The sequence below is a fragment of the Echinops telfairi genome, unplaced genomic scaffold (genome assembly GCF_000313985.2).
Source record: "Echinops telfairi isolate 266 unplaced genomic scaffold, ASM31398v2 ScPeMD7_29;HRSCAF=101, whole genome shotgun sequence".
In the NCBI taxonomy this organism is placed as follows: domain Eukaryota; kingdom Metazoa; phylum Chordata; class Mammalia; order Afrosoricida; family Tenrecidae; genus Echinops; species Echinops telfairi.
In genome coordinates, this window is record NW_022103926.1 from 5303761 (window position 1) to 5323456 (window position 19696).

The 19696-nt window shown below is 52.0% G+C and overlaps 1 protein-coding gene across 1 annotated transcript; it reads right to left on the bottom strand.

Annotated features, from left to right (window-relative positions):
* Positions 1-185: 185 nt before the first annotated feature.
* SF3A1 (splicing factor 3a subunit 1) lies at positions 186-19560 on the bottom strand. Its single transcript, XM_004716726.2, has 16 exons — positions 19400-19560; positions 17668-17789; positions 11596-11797; positions 10312-10569; positions 8370-8444; positions 7323-7473; positions 6911-7104; positions 6057-6174; positions 5613-5798; positions 4797-4918; positions 4446-4691; positions 3819-4026; positions 3238-3392; positions 1564-1665; positions 1382-1453; positions 186-706 (listed from the first exon to the last, which is right to left on the bottom strand). Exons 1-16 carry the CDS (start codon positions 19460-19462, stop codon positions 605-607), a joined length of 2376 nt encoding a protein of 791 aa, XP_004716783.1. The 5' UTR covers positions 19463-19560; the 3' UTR covers positions 186-604.
* Between the last annotated feature and the right edge of the window lie 136 nt (positions 19561-19696).

Sequence of the window (19696 nt, forward strand, 5' to 3'; positions counted from 1 at the left end):
TCCCCTCGACCCCTCGTGGTCACACAGGCTGGTGTGCTTCTTCCATGTGGGCTTTGTGGCTTCTGAGCTAGATGGCCGCTTGTTTACCGTGCCTGTATTTCTTAAAGCTGTGAGGGGACACTGGCCACCCCACCCCCAGTAATTCAAGGCGCAGGAAGCCAACAGATAAGTCTACTACACTGAAGTCACAAGGGACCAAGAGTTTTATTGATAGCTCATGGGAACATATAAAATTATCAATGATGACAACAACCGTATTCCCTCAGCCTAGTGCCACCTGGCACTACCGGCTATTGGGGGGGAAGGGGACGACAGCTTGGGGCTCTCATATCCTAATGGGCATCCTGAAGAAATCCAATCAAGACTCGACACAAGGGATTCTGGAGACCACTGAAGAGGAGGGTGAGCCAGGCCTGCTACACACACTACCTACCAACGGGGTGACCTGAACATCCACACCGAGTTAAGAGGGAATCAACGTGCAGGCCGGGCCCAAGGGCCCAGGTAAGCCTTCTGGGTTTAGGGGTTTTAAGGAGTGAAGGGGGAGGGGAGGGCAGGAGAGGTCATGGCAGTGGCTGGGACTTGGCGGCAGGTTTCCTCTCGTCTACTTCTTCCTCCCACCTCTCTCCTTGAGGGCCAGGTGGATGATAGCACCATTCGCCATGTTATAGTAGGCCAGGGAGTTGGAGTCCTTGATGAATATGCCCTGGAAGACAGATGGCAGTTTGAAGTGATAGCACTCCAGTCTTGAGGACACTGCAGCAGCCTCAGGATTCCCAGCCCCACAAGGGCAGGACAGGAGGATCAGAGGACCCTGTTCTTCCCAGAAAGCAATCACCTCCCCCCCTCCCTCCCTACTAAAGTTCATCACTATGCCCCCATTTGGCTCAAAGCTCAACTCCCCAAGCATCCCGCCTGGCTAAGCCCACGGAATCCTGACCCTGAAACGATAGGTCCTTGGGCGATCACCCTCCCAAGTCCACACAGCACCAGTGGAAGCTCAGGCACAGGCTGAGCGCGATCATCACTTCCATGGCCATTCACTGAACCAGACCGCCCATGCGCACCCTGGCTGCTGCAGCCTGACACCCCCAAGTCTTAAACCCACACCATCCCCACTGGTTGTTGAGACCCATCTTCAACAATCAGTCATTGAGAAAGAAGGTTTCTATACTCCATGTGAAACTGTAGTAAGACCCATCAATGTCTCACACCCTGTCAGGCTAACATGCCCTAGCAATTCCAGCCAGCAGCATCACGTTTAGGATGAACTTAGTTAGCAGAACCCAAATTTCCCTCTAATCGTCTCTCGGGGCAGTTTCAACATTGGGACACTGGAGTGCTGGCAACCCAAGAGCTAGGAGCAGACACCCTGACTCACCTCATACTGCAGCTTCTGTTTTCCAGCGGGCATGCCTGTGGCTTCATGGATCTTCACCTTGATGACTGAGACCTATGGGACCAAGAGAATAATGTTGACCCCTTGCAAGAACCAGCTGGAGGGAGCAACCCACCCCCACAGTGCCCATGCACCTGAAGCCCGTTGCCGCCCCCAATCCATACCTGGTCTGTGAGTGGGAGGGTGAAGACCAGCACCTGCCCATTCAGTTTCCATTCCGTCTTATCCTGCATATTGGGCACCTGGACTTTGATGGACACCGGACCCTGCAACACAGGAGGTGGCTATGATACTTGGGGAGCCTGAGCCAAAAAGGAACGATGGAATTATGCTCTACTTACTATTCCTGGGCCAAGATACCCTGCTGGCACAGTGGGCTAAGCGCTGGGCTGCTGATGGTGAGGTCAGCAATGTGAATCCACCGCCCACTTTGAGGGATGAAGATGAGGCTTTGTGCTCCCAGAAAGTTATAACCTCAGAGCTCCTACACAGAACTGCTCCCGAGGCTGGAACCAACTCAGGGCCCATGGGTCAGGTTGAGGTGGTTTCCCTAGGCCAGAAGCCCCAGTGAAAGCACCTGACAGCTACAAGGAGACTGTGGTTCAGACTCATCAGCTGCAGGGTGAGGGAGGAAAATGTGGCTCTGTGTGCTGCTAGAAAGAGTCAAAGCCTTGGAAACCCTCTGTGGTAGTTCCACTCTGTCCTATAAGGTCGCTACGAGCCAGCAGCAAGTTAAGGGCAGTAAGTCTGGTTCATTTAGACCATGCTGTTTATCCAGCTGAACTAGATGCTGGCCCGTGCCTATAAACTGAAGTTATTTGTGCACAAGAAACTCCCTGTCTGCATCCTGCCTGCTGAAGAGAGAAAATTATGTGAAAACGTTCTACAAATGCCAAGGAGAAAGCAAGTATACACTGTGGAGCCAGGAGGTGACCTGGGTTTCTCTGAGAGTCAACAGCATCAGCCGCAAAGAGGGCCGGCATCAACCACTTCAGAGCAGTGCTGCCCGCCGGGAGCTTCAAACAGGAAAGTGCATGAAGGGTTAGCTCTGTCTGGGCATTCACTAAACACTCAAGAAATGGAAGCTACTAACAGGAAAAAACAAACAAACATGACTTAGCCAAATTCACAGACATGGGAGAACTGGGACTATTTCTGCCTCCCCCTTGGGTAACTGCCCTAGGGCCCAGTAGTGTCCAGGTTCTAGACCCCAGCAAGACCTCGGCACCATGGGCAGACCTTCAAAACTTAGACTGGGGAGGAAGGTCACTTTGCTCAGCTGTTGGGCCTTGGGGAATTAGTTCTACTCATGGAATTCTGTGTTAACGCCCCAAGGCCACGGCCATCAAATTGATCATGGCTGACAGCAACCCTGTGTAGGGTTTCTGTGGCTGTACACATTTTTATGGGAGCACACCGCCTCATCTGCCTCCTGCTCATGGAGTTGAACTGCTGACTTTGCAGTTAGCATTTCCTAACAGGGCCACCAAGGCTCCGCATCCCCTCTCGTCATTAAAAAAGAAGAGTTGTGCCCAGATTCTCTTCAACTTTCCAGGGCCCCTTCCACATGGCAGTCCTGCCATGTGCAGAGCTGAGTCGCCCTGCTGGCCTCCCCAATACTTCACCGTAGAGGCACCCCTGACCCATGATCAGCCACAAATGTCTGTTCCTCCGAACGCTGGCTTCACACTGAGTCTTTGCTCAGAAAGCCCTCCGAGGCCTCAGGCCCCTACTGCTGACCCCACAGGTGGGGAAACCACCACCACTATGGAAGTGGAGTAGGGGAGGGAGGAGCAGGGCGGGACGAGGCTCAGCCCAGCAGTCCCAGGGCGGCGTACCTTGTTTCTGCGCAGGAACTCCTCCTCGGGCATCAGGCTGTCTTCCGTCTTCAGCTTCTTGGAGGTCGGCTCATCTTCCATGGGGGGCGGAGGGTGGACAGGGGGCATTGGGGCTGGAGCTGGGACAGGTGCCACAGGTGGAGCTGGCACAAAGGCTGCAAGAACAGGAAGAAGTGGTGCCATGAGCTAGGGGAAGAGTGGAGAAGGCGGCCAGTGAGGAGAAAGGGATTGCACTTCTCCCAGTGGGAAGTATGAACTGACATTCCATGGCAGGCCCGCCAGGTTGACTGGCAGGGGATCTGGAAGACTGCCCAAATTGGGCAGCAGGGAATGGGAGAATGGGCTCTACAGATGATCGAATCGGGTGCCAGATGGCAACAAGCCTCAGCCACAGCCTCTGTGCCTGTCCAGGGCCTGACCCCTCAGGCTTTCTTTGGCTGCAGACACTGCTACTGCAAGCAGCCTCTGGTCTGGGCCCCCAGTTGGAACAGCGGGCACTACCATCAGCCACTCCCCTGCGTACAGTTCTTGGTCTGTAGGCCCTTGCCCAACGTCAGAAGGCAACGCCAAGAGACACTGACCTGTTGGTACAATCATGGGGGGTGGGCGGGGTGCCATGATTGGTGGAGCTGAGGGAGGCATGGGCACCACGTTGATCCTAGGTGCGTGGATGATGGGCGGCATGGGGGCGATCACTGAACCCGGAGGCAATCGGACCACAGAGGCCATTGGTGGCCGGGGCATGACAGGTACTGCAGACACCACGGTGGTGCGGACAGGAGGCGGCATCTGTCAGGAGGGATCCACAGGTCACAGGATGCCAAGGCTGGACTCTACGCACACATAGCTGGTAACCAGCCAGCTGAAACCTCCACAGATGGGAACTGGACTGCTCCAACATGGCCCTCCTGAGGCCTAGAGGGTCTATTATCCCCGGGGCACGTCTCCATCAGAGCCCAGGGAGGCTGACCTCAAATACCCCCTGGAGATGGACCACCAGCCAGACCTCTCTACCTTGAACCCATCTGCTCCCTCTCCTATGCGGCTGGAAGATCAAGCTAGAGGTGCCTATTATTCCTGCTGAAGGGTTTCTCTCAACTTGACTCACTTAGGACCCCCACCCCCACCAAGGGAGCTGCCCTGCTCAGCCAACAGCCCCTACGCCCAAGAACCCATCTTCAGAAGGCACTCATTTTCTTCTGACTTACTGCGGGGGGTCGGGGCACCGAGGTAATGGGTGGGGCTGAGCTGGGGATGTTGGTAGCTGAGGAGGGAGGTGGTGGCTGCTGGGGAATTTCATTGGGCTTGCTGGGGCCAATCTTTTCTTTGGTGTCATCTTCTGGCACCAGGCCCTTGGCTTTGTGGATGGCTTCAATCTGCTCCTGGAGGGTGATATTGGCCTGGGCAGCCTGCTGAGTTCGGGCCATGCTTCCTGAGTGGCCATCCCAGGTCACCTGCAAGAGAAAGCAAAGCCAGAGTTCGTCATCAGAGCTCCTGAAGCCAAGCCGAGTGTGGGAGGCAGAGGACAAGGCAGGCATGAGGCGCCCTCTCAGCGGCACCTTTTCCTCTGGCTTCTGGATCTCCTCCTCGCCAATCTTCTTCCCGATAGCGGTTTCCTCCACACCGAAGATATCAGTACGCCGCTCCGCCAACTGCTTCAAGCTGCTCTCGATGTCAAGGCCTGGACAGTCACAGGAGAGAGGCAGGAGGTAATAAAAGGAAACAGATCCAGGTGCCCTTTGCCACGGCAGCAGCCGGCTTGGTGGAGGGAGCTCTGGTTCCAAGGGATGATGCTGGCTCTAGATCCCAACACAGCACTCCTGTCCTGAGACTGGGCAAAGCAGGCTTGTCCAACTCTCTGAACTATAGAAGGGCGGTAGGCCAGATGGGCAACTGAAGAGAACAAAGTTGCATGAGCAGCAAACAGCAAGGTTAGGATTAAAACTCTGGTCTGCTGCCTTTGGAGACAAATCCCTCCCTATTGTGCTGTTCAGCACACAATTGTAACCCGACCACCCCAGCAATTAGTCAAGGAGCTTAGGGCACTGCAGCCACCAGCCCCCCCACCCCACCCCCCTTTGAACAACCCCAGGAAAGAGCATCCCTCCCGGCTAGTCAGATCTTTTTTCTGAGATGTCAACAGACACACCGTATCTACGGCAGATGCCAGCCTTGGACACTGTCCTTCAGGAAAAAGGAAGAGCTCCTCTGTCATGCCCAGGGCCTACCACCTACAGAAGTTCCTGCTGACCTCAGTGGTTGCTTTCTATGCTTGCTTAAAGCAAGGTGACTGGTTTTTGAGATTCCCATGGGCGGTCAGCCGGGGCTGAGTCAGAGCTGGGGTGGGGAGGTCCAAGCCCTGAGCCCCACCTTACCTGGCGCATACACCTCATCATCACTCTGCTTCTCTCGGATGGAGCGATCACGCTGCTCTAGCCAGCGGGGATCCAGAAGCCCAATGCGCATGTGCTCCTGCATTTTGCTGGCGGGGATTTTCTCGCCAGTGATTGGGGACACGAGGTACTCATCTGGAGCGGGGGCTGGAGGCAGAGGCTTGGAAGCTGAAAGGAACGATGGGCGACAGTGGACTAAGAGGGTGATGATGTTCCACCAGGCCTGTTAAGAAGACCTGTGCAGGGAGCCAGGGCACCAGATGACCAAGCCCCATTGGCTTTCCCCATCAAGCTGCTGCTGCAAGCCCTCCCCTCCCCAGAAAAGCAGGTCCCAGGAGCCCTCAAGGGCACACAGAACTTGCCATGCAGCTAGAGAGGGTGGGGGGTAGGAGGGTAGGGTGGTGGCGGCTGGAAAGCAAGCCCTACCTTTGGGGTCATAGTCCTTGCGGACAATAACTTGATCTGGGGTAGGGGGCAGAGGTGGAGGCATGGGTGTCTCCGGTGGCGGGGGCACTTTTTGCCCTTCTTCTTCATCGTCTGAACCCTGTAAGACAAGTGATGGTGGCTACCTCCCTGAGCTAAGCCTTGGCAGTGCTCAGGGTGGTGATGAGCCCAGGACCCTAGCAGCAAGGAGCTGAGGTCAGCTGGCAGTAGCAGGCCAAGCTATTTCCTCATGGTATGAATGGGAGCACTGGGGGCCCTGGTGCCAACACTCCTCCCAGGCATTTCCAGCAGCTGGCACCAGGCGGTCCCAAGAGGCCAAGGGCATGAAACATGCCGCAGGAGGTGCAGGGGTGAGTGGCCGTGCACACAGAGCCAGGCTGGGAGGGCGAGAAAATGTCAATTCCCACAGACACAAGGGACCTTTCTTCTCCAGCTGCACACAAAGCCTTTCCCAGAGGAGGAGGGCAGCTTGGTCCAGGAGAGCCTGCGCGGAGGGCCCAGCTAGAAGGGTGTAGGGATGCTGAGAGGAAGCGTGGGCTACATTTGGAAAAGGTCTGGGAACGGGTGGATCACCAGGGCCTCAGCTAAGTGCTGGAGAGCACAGGGTAACACCAAGAACGTGCCCTGACTGAGGTGGGCGTGGAGGTGGCAGTGGGAGAGGGGTAGACTTCTGGGCTAGAGCGGGGGGCTCACAAGGCAGCAGTGCAGCAGACCCATTAAGGTCCCATGCACCTCTCCGGGGCTTGAGGGAGCTGGAATTCAAACACTTTGTTGAGTACCCTAATTTCTTTGGCCCAGGGGGAAGGTCAACCCACAGGCCCGCCCCCGTTGAGTACCTCATCCATGTCCTGGACTTGAGTGTCCTGGTCAAGCTGAGAAGGAGGCTCCTCCGTCTTCTCCTGTTTCTCGTCCTCCTCATCAGACTCGACCTCCATCTCGACCTCCTCACTCTCCCCAAACTTCTCATAGCGCTCCTGGATGAGGATTCGGGCGCCCAGCTCCTCAGGGGTGGTGGGAGGAGGGAAGTTCCCTGGCAGAGAGTGAACCAGCGTCAACCCTGCACAGACGCACCTCACCCGGGACCCTCCCTCTACCACGAGCTCTCTCAGTCTTCATACCCTCAAGAGGTCTGGCACGCGGTGGGACTGGGCTGCATTTTTGTTTTTACCAATAGAAGTGAATCCCCGAGAAGTACAGATAGAACATGTGGACAGAGCCTACTGAGACCCCACAGCTGCCTGGGCCTACCTTGCTCACTGGGCTGGAAGTCCACGGTTTCCACCACCACAAAATCATGCCAGTCAATCTGGGCATAGGCCACCCGCTCCTTCTCCTTCTCCTCCTCCTCCTTCTTCCTCTCCCTCTCCTGAAACTTGGCCCACTCCACTCGGTAGCACACCTACAGGGGGACAGGACAGCAGGAGACTGAGCCAGACCAGCACACCAGGAGGTCCCCTCCAACTGCCTTCACACAGGCTGGCACCTTCAACACAGGAGGAAAGGGGGCGGGGAGGGGCGGCTGAGCTTTGTAGAGCAAACCTTAGGATTTGCATCTGACTTCAGCCAGGCCCAGCATTTGGATCAGATGACAATTCTAAATGCTACAGAAACCCAGCCTGGGCCCCCAGGGCAGCCATTTACTATAACCACAATGTGTTCTACTTCAGCTGCCGAGGGGCTCTGAGCTCACAGAGAAGTAAAACCGTCCAGGAAGTCTGCATAACAACCAAGTGCCCACAAGAAAAACAGAAAGGCAGTCACAGAAACAAAGGCTTTCAGGCAAACAACAAAAGCCGGCACATACAACATGCTCTCCCATCTCTGCAGAGTGAAGGGCGGGGGCATGGAATCTGAGGCTAGTTCAGGCACCGGCTAGACCCGAGGGAGCCCGTGAAGCAGAGGAGAGCAAAAAGCATCTCCCAGTCTGGCAAGAGGAGGCTCCTGCAGGCTCTTAAGGCTTGTCTCCCCAGCTCTATGGAGCCCTGGTGGCATAGTAGGTTATCCAAAGCCTGCTAGCCACAAGGTCTGTAGTTTGAAACCACCAAGTGCTCAGAAGATGAGGCTTTCTACTCCCCTAAGCAGTCAGTCAGTCTCTGAAACCCACAGGGGCAGTTCTACTCTGTCTTAGTGGTCACCAGGAATCAGAATGGACGTGAAGGCAGGGAGCGAGATGAGCGCTACATGCACTGAACACTACCAACTGCATCCCAGAGCCATTTCCACACACGCAACAGAACGCAAAGGGCATGGCTTTCACCACCAGGGACCGGCTGTGGGAGCTCCTACTTAGCTTACCTGATCCAGGACTTCTCGAGGATTCTCAGCTTCCTTCTTAAGTTTTGTGAGTAAGCCTTTTGGTGGAATCAAGATCTGAAAGACAAAAGCGTTAGATAAGCTGTCAGTATAGCGTCACCTCCTGGCACAATATGATACGAAGAGTAAGTAAGATGATGCCTCCCTGGGCCTGTGGGCAAGACACAGCAGACAGGATGAAGAGGGAATTCTGGGTCCCTGACCTAGCTCCACTAGCTGTGGGATTTAGGGCATTGGCTTTGTAACTTGGTATCCTAAGTGCGCAAAAGTAGATGCCATCAACTTAAGAGGTTTCGCAAAGATTAGCAAAAAGACTGGAAGTTTTACTCAGTGCCAGTTGGGATGGGATGCTTCCCTGTCTATCGGGCTCGCCTTTGCCACAGGCTACTCGGGCCCACAACCTACCCAAGCCTCCCTAGCTGCCCATCTTGCTCTTTTCCTCCATAATACTTAACACCACCTGACAAACAGTGCACCAACCCTGCTGGTGTCTTTCCAAAGGAAGAAGGGTTTCTCTGGCTAGTGCGCTCTCTCGTATGTTTACTAAGAGAACTAACCCTGGCTCTGTCCATAACTGCCAGTCACTCCACACGCCCCAATAACGCCGCCTCCTGCCAGTGGTAGCTGGAGAGGTTCAGCACCACACATGCTCCTGGTACACGTCTACCTCCTCTGTCCTCCTTGTACTTCTACCCGTGTCCTTACTCCTAAAGCTTCCCTTGGCCTGCAGTTAAAAGGGTCAATGTCAACATCCCAGTTCTGAGGAGGAGGACAGCAGCACATCTGGGGGCCTGGGAGTCTAGCAGCAGTCCACTGGAAGAACTGGCAGTGGCTCACTACCGCAGACAATGAAGAACTAGTGTTCATCCCGGGTTTGGGCCTTGGGCCTTCAAAGACACCCATTTTAACAACTCTACTAGCATAGCACTTGGGTAGGACAGTTTTCTAACATGCTTATTTTTCACAATTCCTTGCAGGTGTTTGCTTAGGGGGAGTTCCATCAGAGGACATCACCAGGAATGCTTTCGAGCAGACCCCTAGGTGTCGAGAACAGGTGTGTGGAAAACGAGCTCCACTAGTGTCATGAGAAAAACTGCTGGGGCCAATCCGCACCACTGTGGACACTGCAGTTCATGGACCAGCTGGCATTTTAAGTACCATAACGACCTGTCCACAGATTGCCCATTATAGCAATGAGCAGGATAATTTGATTTTAGAATACTAATTAAATATGCCAGAGTTCAAGTCCCAGCTTTGTGACTCCCAAGCCGAGTGGTCCTAGCAACGCGACTTGAGAGGTGGAACTGACCCAATGGCCATGGGAATGGAGGGGCTTCCATTTCTGCAGCGAGCTTACGAGTGACTACCACTGGCGTGTGAGGAAGCTGCCGCCCGTAAGTACACACCAAGTGTTCACTGCACTCACCTCCATTGTGTGAAGTGTTTTCCAACACTTATTTAAATGACACTTCTGACTTACTTTACCATCAGGTAAAAAACAGCAAAGGTTTGAGAGTTTGGGATTCAATCTCAGCCTAGCTACTTACTAGCTGAGAGACTAAGTAAGTGACATCATCTCAGCCTCCACGTCTTTTTCTGGAAAATAGGGGGTGGGATGTGTGAGACTCAGATACACATACTTGAGCTTAAGGAGCCCCATGCTAACCAGCTGAAAGTGTCAATGTACTTAAGAGCAGCCAGCAGTCATTAACCAAGCCCCTCAGTTCTCCTCAGAAACAAGTTGGTAGAAAAGAGGAAGTGGATAGAAATCAAGGCTTGGTTAAAATGGCAATTCTAGCACTTGCCCAGAGGCACCACAGGGAGGTAAGTGGTGCCACCAGAAGCAATGGAAGGGTGCACGTAAGGCCTAGTCAGTGCCTCCTCCCGGGGACCCAGCATCCCTGGGCAGCCCTCGTGCAGGCACCTTGGTGTACTGCTCCACTAGCTTTGTGAAGTAGTTGAAGAGGCTGTGCTGCGGGCGGAGAAAGTCAAACTGGTAGTTGCGCTGCTCCTTTTGCATTAGCTGTGTCAGGAACTGGCGTCCATTCCGGGCCACAAACTGAGCCGTCAGCTTCACCACGTCCAGGTCGAAGGCAGAGATGGAGGGGGGATCTGCGATGAACTCAAACTCAGGAGGGGGCTCTTTGGGCACAATGGTCTCTTGAATCACCTGGGCTTGAACCTAAGAAGCAGAGGGAGGTTGAGGAAAGAGGCTCAGGGGTACACAGGCCCCTGAAGGGCGGTGCCAACTGCTCCACTTCCACTAACTACATCCCCATCAGGGGCACTCGGTGTGAGAGAATGCTAACTTAGGAAAGCACTGACCTCTAAGCCACCTGAGGCCTAAACTCCCCGGGTGCGAGCCCGCCTCCTGCCCTGAAACTGAGGGTCACAACCAGACAGGGAAAGAGCCCACAGCCACACGGTTTGTGAAGGCTGCAGTAAGCTCTTCCGAGTGTGCAGACAGCCTCACTCCTCAGAGGGCTCGCACATTCAGCCCGCCTTTAGGTGCCGATGAGGCAGCCAGAACAGGAACTAGGAATCCTGTTGGTAGGCGAGGAAACAGAGTACTCAACGTCCTCTGAGCAGTCAATGGCAATACAAGGTCTCGGAACCTGACTTCAGCCACCCACCTTTCCTTCTCACAGCAGAACGCCATGCTGCCTTGCCCACCAGGGCCGATGGGGCAAAGTGATGGTCGGTTCTGTCCGTACAACGTGCTGGCCTTCCCACCAACAGGGTCTTAGGGCTCGGCCTCGGCGATCCTGAGCCCAGGCAGGGAGCACGGAATTAGGGGGAGCCATTGGAGGGGCCCTGATTCGGGAGACTGAAGGCCCACAGCACCTTAGCACAGACAGGCAGGTCCTGCACACATCCCAGCACTGGCCGTAGGCCATGTCAAGGCTAAGAGCATGGGCCCTGACTCCGTGGCCTGGGGAAAGCCCACTTGCCTAAGCCTCAGGTTCCTTCTCTGTTGAATGGTCACCTGCCTCCGCATCAGCCAGTGTGAGGCCAGCGACCACCAGGATGTCACTTTCTGATTCTCAGTTCCCACCTCTGTAAGATGGGGTGACAAACCTTCTCTCCCAAGGAGGTTTCCCAGATCTGGGAAACAAGCGTTTGTAAGACATCCTCTCTGCACACCCACCCCATGTCCTCGCCTTCCTCTGGGACCTAAAGCAGTGAGGGGAAGGAGTGGGTTCCGAACCTTCTGAGGCAGCTGCTGCTGGGTAGCTTGCTGCTGCATGACCTTGGGGATGGCAGCCGAGGGCTCCTGCGCCTTCCCCTCCTTGAACTCGCTGACCTTGTGGCGGTAGTATGCATGATAAGGGTCATTGGGATTAAGAAAGTTGAACTTGGGGTTGTTGATCTCATTTTGTCGAATCCTGGCTTCGAATTCAGGTCCATTTCTGGAAGAAGAAAAAGAATTACGAAAGCTAGAGACTGGATGGATCCTTGAGCAGCCCCCGGAGCCCTCATATTAACCAGTGCACGAGCCAGCCCCCCAACCAAGCAGAGGGCCTCCTCGTTGTCTTTGGCACCTGGCACCTGGCACCTGCCTCATTCAGCCTGGACCAGGATGCCCTGACCACAGGGTTCCCAGGCTGTCACTCCTATGAGCTCCTCTGCCATGTTTTCCATGACTAAAACCATCTGGACTATTACTTTTAAACTGAATTGGCAAATACTGTGCTACCACATTCTTCTTGTATCAACTTCTTTACCTTATAAAAATGTATCAAATAAAAACCAGTATCACATCATTCACCAAAGGCAGTCATAAAATCAGATACTAAGAAGTATAAACTGTGGTCAGTTCTCTTAGCAAACAGGGGTATCAGCACACGCTGGAGAAATGTTCCAGACATATTAGCAGCAACCAGACTGTGGTCAGTAGGGCGACAAGGAAGATTGGAAAAGACACGAACATTTGGACAATTTGAAGTGTAACATTTTGCGTAGAAGATTTCCTTCTGGGAAGGCCCACAAGGAAACCCTGTTCTCCAAGGACCCAGCTGTGCTGCTGCCACCATGTCCTGTGTAAAGCACGTTCAGAAGACAAGGCGCAGCAAGAGTGCTTCCTAGGATGGGTCCCCGGATGTGCCCCCATGTGGCACAAGCCTTCAGAGCCTCAAGAGAATGAAAGTAACTGTCCCTTAGACAAGACGTGTTATGTGGCAGGCGCTGTCAAGTTGGCTCCAACTCCCATCAAGGAGTGGGGGAACCTGGCCTTGAAAGTGCCCCAGGGACAAGGTCGGAAAGATCATTGGTTGTTTTGACAAAAGATAGGGGCAGGTTCAAAATTTCAAGCTCATGACTGACTCAACACATGACCCAACCCAAGTCACTGGATCTTTGGTTCTTAAATTCCCCATCTGTGAAACAAAGCTAAGCCCACCTGCACCCTCGATCTACCTTGAAAAATTAAGAAGAGTCAATTAGTTAAGGAGACACCTGTGGCCCCTTTGAATTATACCCAAACCCACTGCTGTCAAGTCCATTCCAGTTGGTAGCAGTTCTCTAGGACAGGACAGAATTGCCCCCACAGGATTCTCAAGGCTGGAGTCTTTACAGAAGCAGACTTGAGTGGCTGGTGGGTTCAAGAGCTTAACCACTGTGTGACCAGGACTCCTTACAGTGGCCTGCAAATACAAGGCGCTTTTCCAGCTACGAAAGCCAGAAGGATTGTGCCTAAGTATTTGGGATGATTGACATATTGAAAAAGGTCTGTCGGGTTCCCGTCACTACTCTGGCCAGAGCCCTGCACTCACAGATGGCCCAAACAAACCACTGCACACAGATTTTACCACCACCCTTCCCCTGAATCCTGGTTTTCTGGAGGTGGCTCACACCCAGGCTGGTTCTTCTGCAGGTTCTGCTCACACCCTGTGGTGGGACTTCACACCATGAGGTCTCAAGCTGACAGTGCATCCGTTCAATTGGAACCTCGTGCTTCGGGAAGAATTATTTTTCCCCTCTTTACATAACACAAACCACACAGAAGGAATGCAGTTAAATACTGCTAACCAGGCCAAGTACTTTGGACACAGAATCAGGAGAGACCAGTTCCTGGAAAAGGACATAATCAAGGTAGGTCAGCTGGGGGGGGGGCGCGCGTCAAGAGAAAAAGAGGGAGATCCCAACAAGAGAGCCGACACAGTGGCGGCAACAATGGGCTCACACATAACAGTAACTGTGAGGACGGAGCTGCACCAGACACCGTGTGGTTCTGCTGAGCGTGCGGTCGCTGTTGAGTGAGAGCCAACTCGACAGCACTTCTCAACAGCCCCCACACCTAGAACCTCCCAGGACAGGCAGAAAGCTGCTTGAAAAGGGGGCTCCGGGTGTCGCCACATCACGGCCTCACCACAACTGGCAACAATCTGAGGGATAAAACAATGAATGAGAAGGCAGGCATGTTCTTTCCAAGCAGTTCTGTGGCATAAAGTTGCTCAACGTCAATTTTAGGGTTATAATACACTAACACGAGGATTAGATTTCAGCAGCAAAGGCAGTATTCTGACTCAACCCAGCCGGTGGAACTACTGGTAAACTGCTTTTTCAGTTTCCTGACAAAAAATTCAGGGAAGGAAAGTCAAGGCCTACCCTAGACAGCAAAGAAGGAATAAAGAAGCCCTTTCACAAAAGCATCCCGAGTGACCAGTGATTTCTACTGTGAGCTCTGTGAATGCGTGGAGACCCGGGAGAAGTGAGGGCAAAGGTCCCGGAATATGTTTGCTCGCTTTACCCAAGCGAGACACTGCTCTGCTCCCTTCATTTCAACCTGCTTAAAAGGCCAAGTTTGCAGATTGCATCAGTGCCTGCAAAAGTGACAAACCGTAACTGCAACACTTCAAAGACCTCTTGTTTAAAAGATGTCACTTTGAGGCCTAAGGTGTGCCTCACTCAGGAATATGCAAAGTACTGTGGACTGCCTGTCTTGAAAGAAGTGGAACCAGGATGCTCCTTAGGAGCCGGGATGGTGTGGGACACACGGCCCAACTGACTGCAATGATTGAGGTATAAGCTCCTCCCTGCAGGGGATGAACAACAGAAACGTGGGTAAAGGAAGACAGCAGGTGGTGTAAGATATAAAAACAATAATTTATAATTTATCAAGAGTTTATGAGGGTGGGAGGGGAGGGGGAAAAGAGGTGCTGGTACTAAGGGCTCAAGTAGAAAGAAAATATTTTGAAAATGATGATGGCAACAATGTACAACTGTGATTGATTCAATTGATGTATGGATTGTTATAAGAGCTGTAAAAGTCCCTAATAAAATGATTAAAAATAAATTAAATAAATTAAAAAAAAATCAGGATGGTGAGACTGTCTCACATACTTTGAACCTATTGTCAGGGAAACTAGTCCCCAGAAAAGGACAGCACGCCAGGTAGAGGGTTAGAAGGGGAAAGAGGAAGCCCCTTAAGGAGATGGAGCACAACTGAGCAGCATCAACAATGGGCTCAGACACAGCAACAATTGTGAGGATGCTGCAGGACTGAACGGTATTTCAGTTTGGTTGTACACGCGAACTAATCTGACAGTACCGAAACAACATAGCTCAGAGAACGTGTGTACCAGGGCAGGGGTCTGTGTGTGTGTGTGTGTGTGTGTGTCAAAATGTTTAAGGAATTAAAGGATAATGGGTTGTTATTAATAGCTATTTAAGTCCTTGACTTAATACGATTTTTTAAAACTCATCAGGAATACATAGATAACATCCTATAGTTCAATCACATCAAGCAGAAGTGTACAACTGCTACCATAATGAGTTCCCAAACATTCTTTCTTCCTAGACTCGACATTGCCTCCTCCTCGCCCCACCACCCCCACTATACCCTCCACCACCCAAAACCCTCGTTCTGCTTGCTATCCCCTTGGGTTCATTTATCCAAAATATAGGTTCATACACTGGTACAGGTTCATAACCAAGACTCTAACATGACTTCAGGAGGGTGGGTGACCTCCAATGACATAACTCCTCTGAGATCCTCCCTAATATGACGATACAAACCAAACATTCAGAAAGTGCTGGAAATCAGATCAGGTCTGGCATGCATCAAGGGGGTAAGGGGGTGGGGTTGTCAACTGACAAAGGTTTAACTGTTTAAGTCAGCTTTATCCCTTTGATTTTCTATACTCCTCTCTTCAATGCACTGTTTAGTAACCTTTTTACTCCCACCCTCAATTGCGGGTAGAGGGAGTTCACCAGAGACTTGTTTCCTAGGTAGTTCCCACACATGAATCTTGAGCCCCCAATGCCATCCATAACCTTCTGAAAACCAGTTATGTAAGTAGTATAAATAAGGGGACTTAAGATGATATTAATAACATCCTTAAGAGTATTTGTGGATATTTAATCCAGATTAATTAAGAAGACATATAAATAGAATGCATTTTGATATCTTGGTAGGAACAAGGAAAGATGTTATTTTAAGTAGAAAATGTGTACTTAAATGTGTAATCAGTAGCAAAGGCACACTGATTACAAGGCTGATTACAAGGGTTTAAAGGGTTAAACAGTTCATTTAAGTGTTGAGAAAATGTTGATATTAAATTGCTGAAAATACAACAACAAAGATTTTCCTGTGAAGTTTATGAAGGCCCTTGAATTGATTTTTTTTTTCTTTCAAGGAAGCTTGAAGAGAAAAAAAAGATCTTCCTTCCATGGCAGCCAAGCCTGGCACAGTATCAGTGAAGGGTTATTTGGCAAAATGTGTAAGAACGCTTCGAACAAGGCTCTTTGAGCCAGCAATGTGTACCCAGAATTTTCTCCTAAGGAAATGACCTCAGATGGAAAGAATATACTCAGGAGCACACCCCACCCACCCCCTGCCAACCCAACCAGCCTCGTGTACAGAATTGGAATGCTGGGAACCACCAAACTGGAAAATAAAGGGAGACATTCAAACTGAGAAAGCAACCCAGAAAACTGCTTACAGCACAGCAGGAAAAGCAGGCTATGAAAGTGATAGTGCTAAAAAAAAACAACAACACGAAAGTGATAGTGCTGCAGCATGAGCACAGGGCTGCTAACTGCAAGGTCCGAGGGTCAGAGCTGCCAGCTGCCCGTTCCCCTAAGGACGCACAGCCTCAGAAACCCTAGGTAGGACTGCGGAGTTGGAATCGGCTCAGTGACAGTGGGTTTGGTTTTAGTTCCCTGCTAACAGGAGAACAGTCTCAAAGAGGAGGAGGAGGAAGAGAGGACTCGAGCGAGGTGGAAAGAGGAGCAAGCGAAAGCCAAACAGCAGAACTACTGCGCCAGTGAGCCGGTGGGTGCCAACACCTTTTCTAATTTATTGATTCTAAGAGTTGGTATCAAGCCTGGAAAGTGTGTCATAAGCACAATGCAGGCTGCTTCAGTCCGATGTGGCCCAGTGTCCAAGCAATCACAGGTCACTTTTAACCAACCCCGCGGGTTAACGGCAACTCTTGGAATGGAGTGAGACAAGCTGGTGCAGCAGAAGACGTCACCCAGACCAGGGAAAGGGCGGGCCACCTGTTAAAAATGATGTGACTGTGATGGCGCTGCCAGCTCAGGGAGTGACTTTCCAGGTGTGGCCTCTGACCGAGGGCAGCAGTTCAGCTCAGCGCCAGCCTACGGCCACAAACCCAGATCTTTATGTGAAATGTCCTGATTTTTAAAAAGGAGCAACTTCTTTTATTAAAAAAAAATCCACAAGGACAAACAAACATCCAGAGGATCCCTTACAGTAGGGGTTCTCTGACCCTGTAATTTGTAAGTGGGCATCAATAAGAGTCCATTTTTTTGAGGATGTGCATTGTGTCTTTAAGGATGAAAGGGAACAAAAACTGATTCCCATCCCACCAGAAAAGATAGCCAAGGTTGATTCCTATACAAGGGAATATCAAAAAGCTCCCGGAAAATTGAATTGAAGATCATGAAATTTCCCCCCAAATTTTGTGAAGTCCCACCTTCTATGACGTAACTGAACGATCTCACAATAATCCCGAGGTGGCATTTTACCCTTTTTCAGACTGGACTTTCAGAGCCGTGGAACACAGGCCCCGTACAACAAGAGCCACCCACGTCCTCGCTTTCCCTTCCTCCTTCCTTCACAAAGCAGCTCCCTCGCCCAACTGTGGAAGTGCAGGCTCTTGGTGACTCGGGGCTCTCACTCTCTCTGCCTGGCCAGCAGGCTGTGGTTTGAAATGAGGGCACAGGTCAAAGCCAACATCTCTCCATTAAAAAGCCAAGCGACACTCTCACGTGGCCTCCGGAGCTCTTGGTGCTAACACCCACCTCTGCCTCTTACCTGGCCACAAAGCAGGCAGTCTTGTCAACGATGTTCCTGACCTCAGGAGGAGGGTAAATAATCCCCACCACTGGCCTGGAAGGGGTCGACTCTTCCTTCGAGGATGCCGCTTCTTCTGTTGGCTGTGAAAGAAGACAAGGAAACAAGGTCTTGATATTTCTGGTTTGGGATTGGAACTCCCACCACACTGGGACATTATGGTGGGCACAGGCTTTGTCCTCAGAAAATTCTAGACCTCCCTCAGATCCAGGTCCTTTGAACTGTACTGACCCTGCACGGGACTCTCCTGGGGCACCAAATGGAGCCCAGGAAGGCTCCACTCCAGCTAGACTGTTTCAGCGGGACCAGGAATCTGCATCCCAGATGCATCCCTACACTTAGTGCAGAACTTGGCTGGGTATGCTAATGCCTGCTTGTGAATAAACAACTCCTTGCTGGTGGCTCCCTGTGCCATGAGTGGCCTTTCCCTCGGTGTCCCTCTGTGGTTTCACCCACCATTCAATGCTCAAATGCTTTGTGAAACTGTATGGAAAAGTCAACAATAACTGTCCCACAGGATCCAACATGCTATATTCCAATTTCCTCAGTAGTTTCTCCCTTAGGAAACAAAGGGGCAAGTGGCCTATCTTAAAAAAAAAAAAAGTTTCTCCCTTTCCTTGATGGTGCTGTAGGTTAGGCTGCTAATCACAAGGTCTGTGGTTCCAAGCCACCAGCTGCTCCATGGGAGAAAGATGAGGCAATCTGCTCCATAAAGACTTACAGCCTTAAAAACCAAATTAATTTTAAAAAAAGTGAAGGCCTGAACCTTAAAAAACAAACAAACAAACAAACAAAAACAAAGCCCTCCAGATTCTTTAGCCCTAAAAAGAGGAGGAAAAGTGAAAAATGAAGTGGGCTGGAGTCCTTAGTGATAGGTTCATTTCAAAGACATGAAAAAAAAATGCATTTTAATCATTTTATTGGGAGCTCGTACAACTCTTATGACAATCCATACAAACATCTGTACTGTCAAGCACATCTGTACATGTTGCCATCATCATTTTCAAAAATTTCCTTTCTACTCGAGCCCCTGGTTTCAGCTTCCCCCACCCCACCACCCCAGAAAAAAAATTCTTTTTAAATAGTCTGAGAAACCAAATGGAGCCGTTCTACCCTGTCCTATAAGGGCAGTAGTTGTTGGAATTGGGTTTAGTCCGATACTTGTAACCCCATCCTCGACTCCTGCCCGCACCCCACATGGCGTGCTGGCCTAGACCCCTCTGGTGTGCTACAAAATCACGAACTTTCTCCTGGTGAAGCCCGAGCCTCGGGTCGCCCAAACTATCCCTAACGATCCTAAGGGTCAGCATACGTCGGCCTTCACAAAGTTCATGGGGAAAATGGCATTAAAAGGTCATGGAATTTCCCCATGCACTTTTCTTAACTTGTTGAAGCCCCCTCAAGTATCAAGCACATACGAGGTGCCCTATACTTTTCTAAGCACTTTAAACCTACTCTTACAGTTCACCACCACCCGCCCTGGGAGAGAACCCCAGTCCTAGCGCTTTCTTTGCTAGCAACCCCAGTCCTAGCGCTTTCTTTGCTACCAGAGAGCCGCGCGGCGCGGGAGGCGCATGGCCTCCTGGGACTTGTAGTTCCTTCCAGGCCTCCGAAAGGAAGGCGCCCCAAGTGCGGAAGCCGCGCGCCGCCGCCGGAGAGCCCAGGCCTCAGGCTCGCGCCACAGGCGTAGTACCTGTTTGGGCTCGGCGGCCACGGGAGGCGGCGGAGGCACCGCCGGCACCGGTCCAGCCGGCATGACTGCGACGCTCAGGGCTGCCAGTCCGCCTCCGTGTAGCTGAGCAGTGCAGAGTGAAGACAGTTTCCCGTACAGACGGGACGAGGAGCTCGCAAAATGGCGGGGGCGACGGTCGAGGGAACCAGCTTCCGGGGGCCGGGATGACGCACTTCCGGGACCAGCCCTCTCGAAGGCGTGGCTTATCCATCCCTTCCGCGGGAACCGGTCGCTCGCGACGCCGTTGCCATGGCAGCG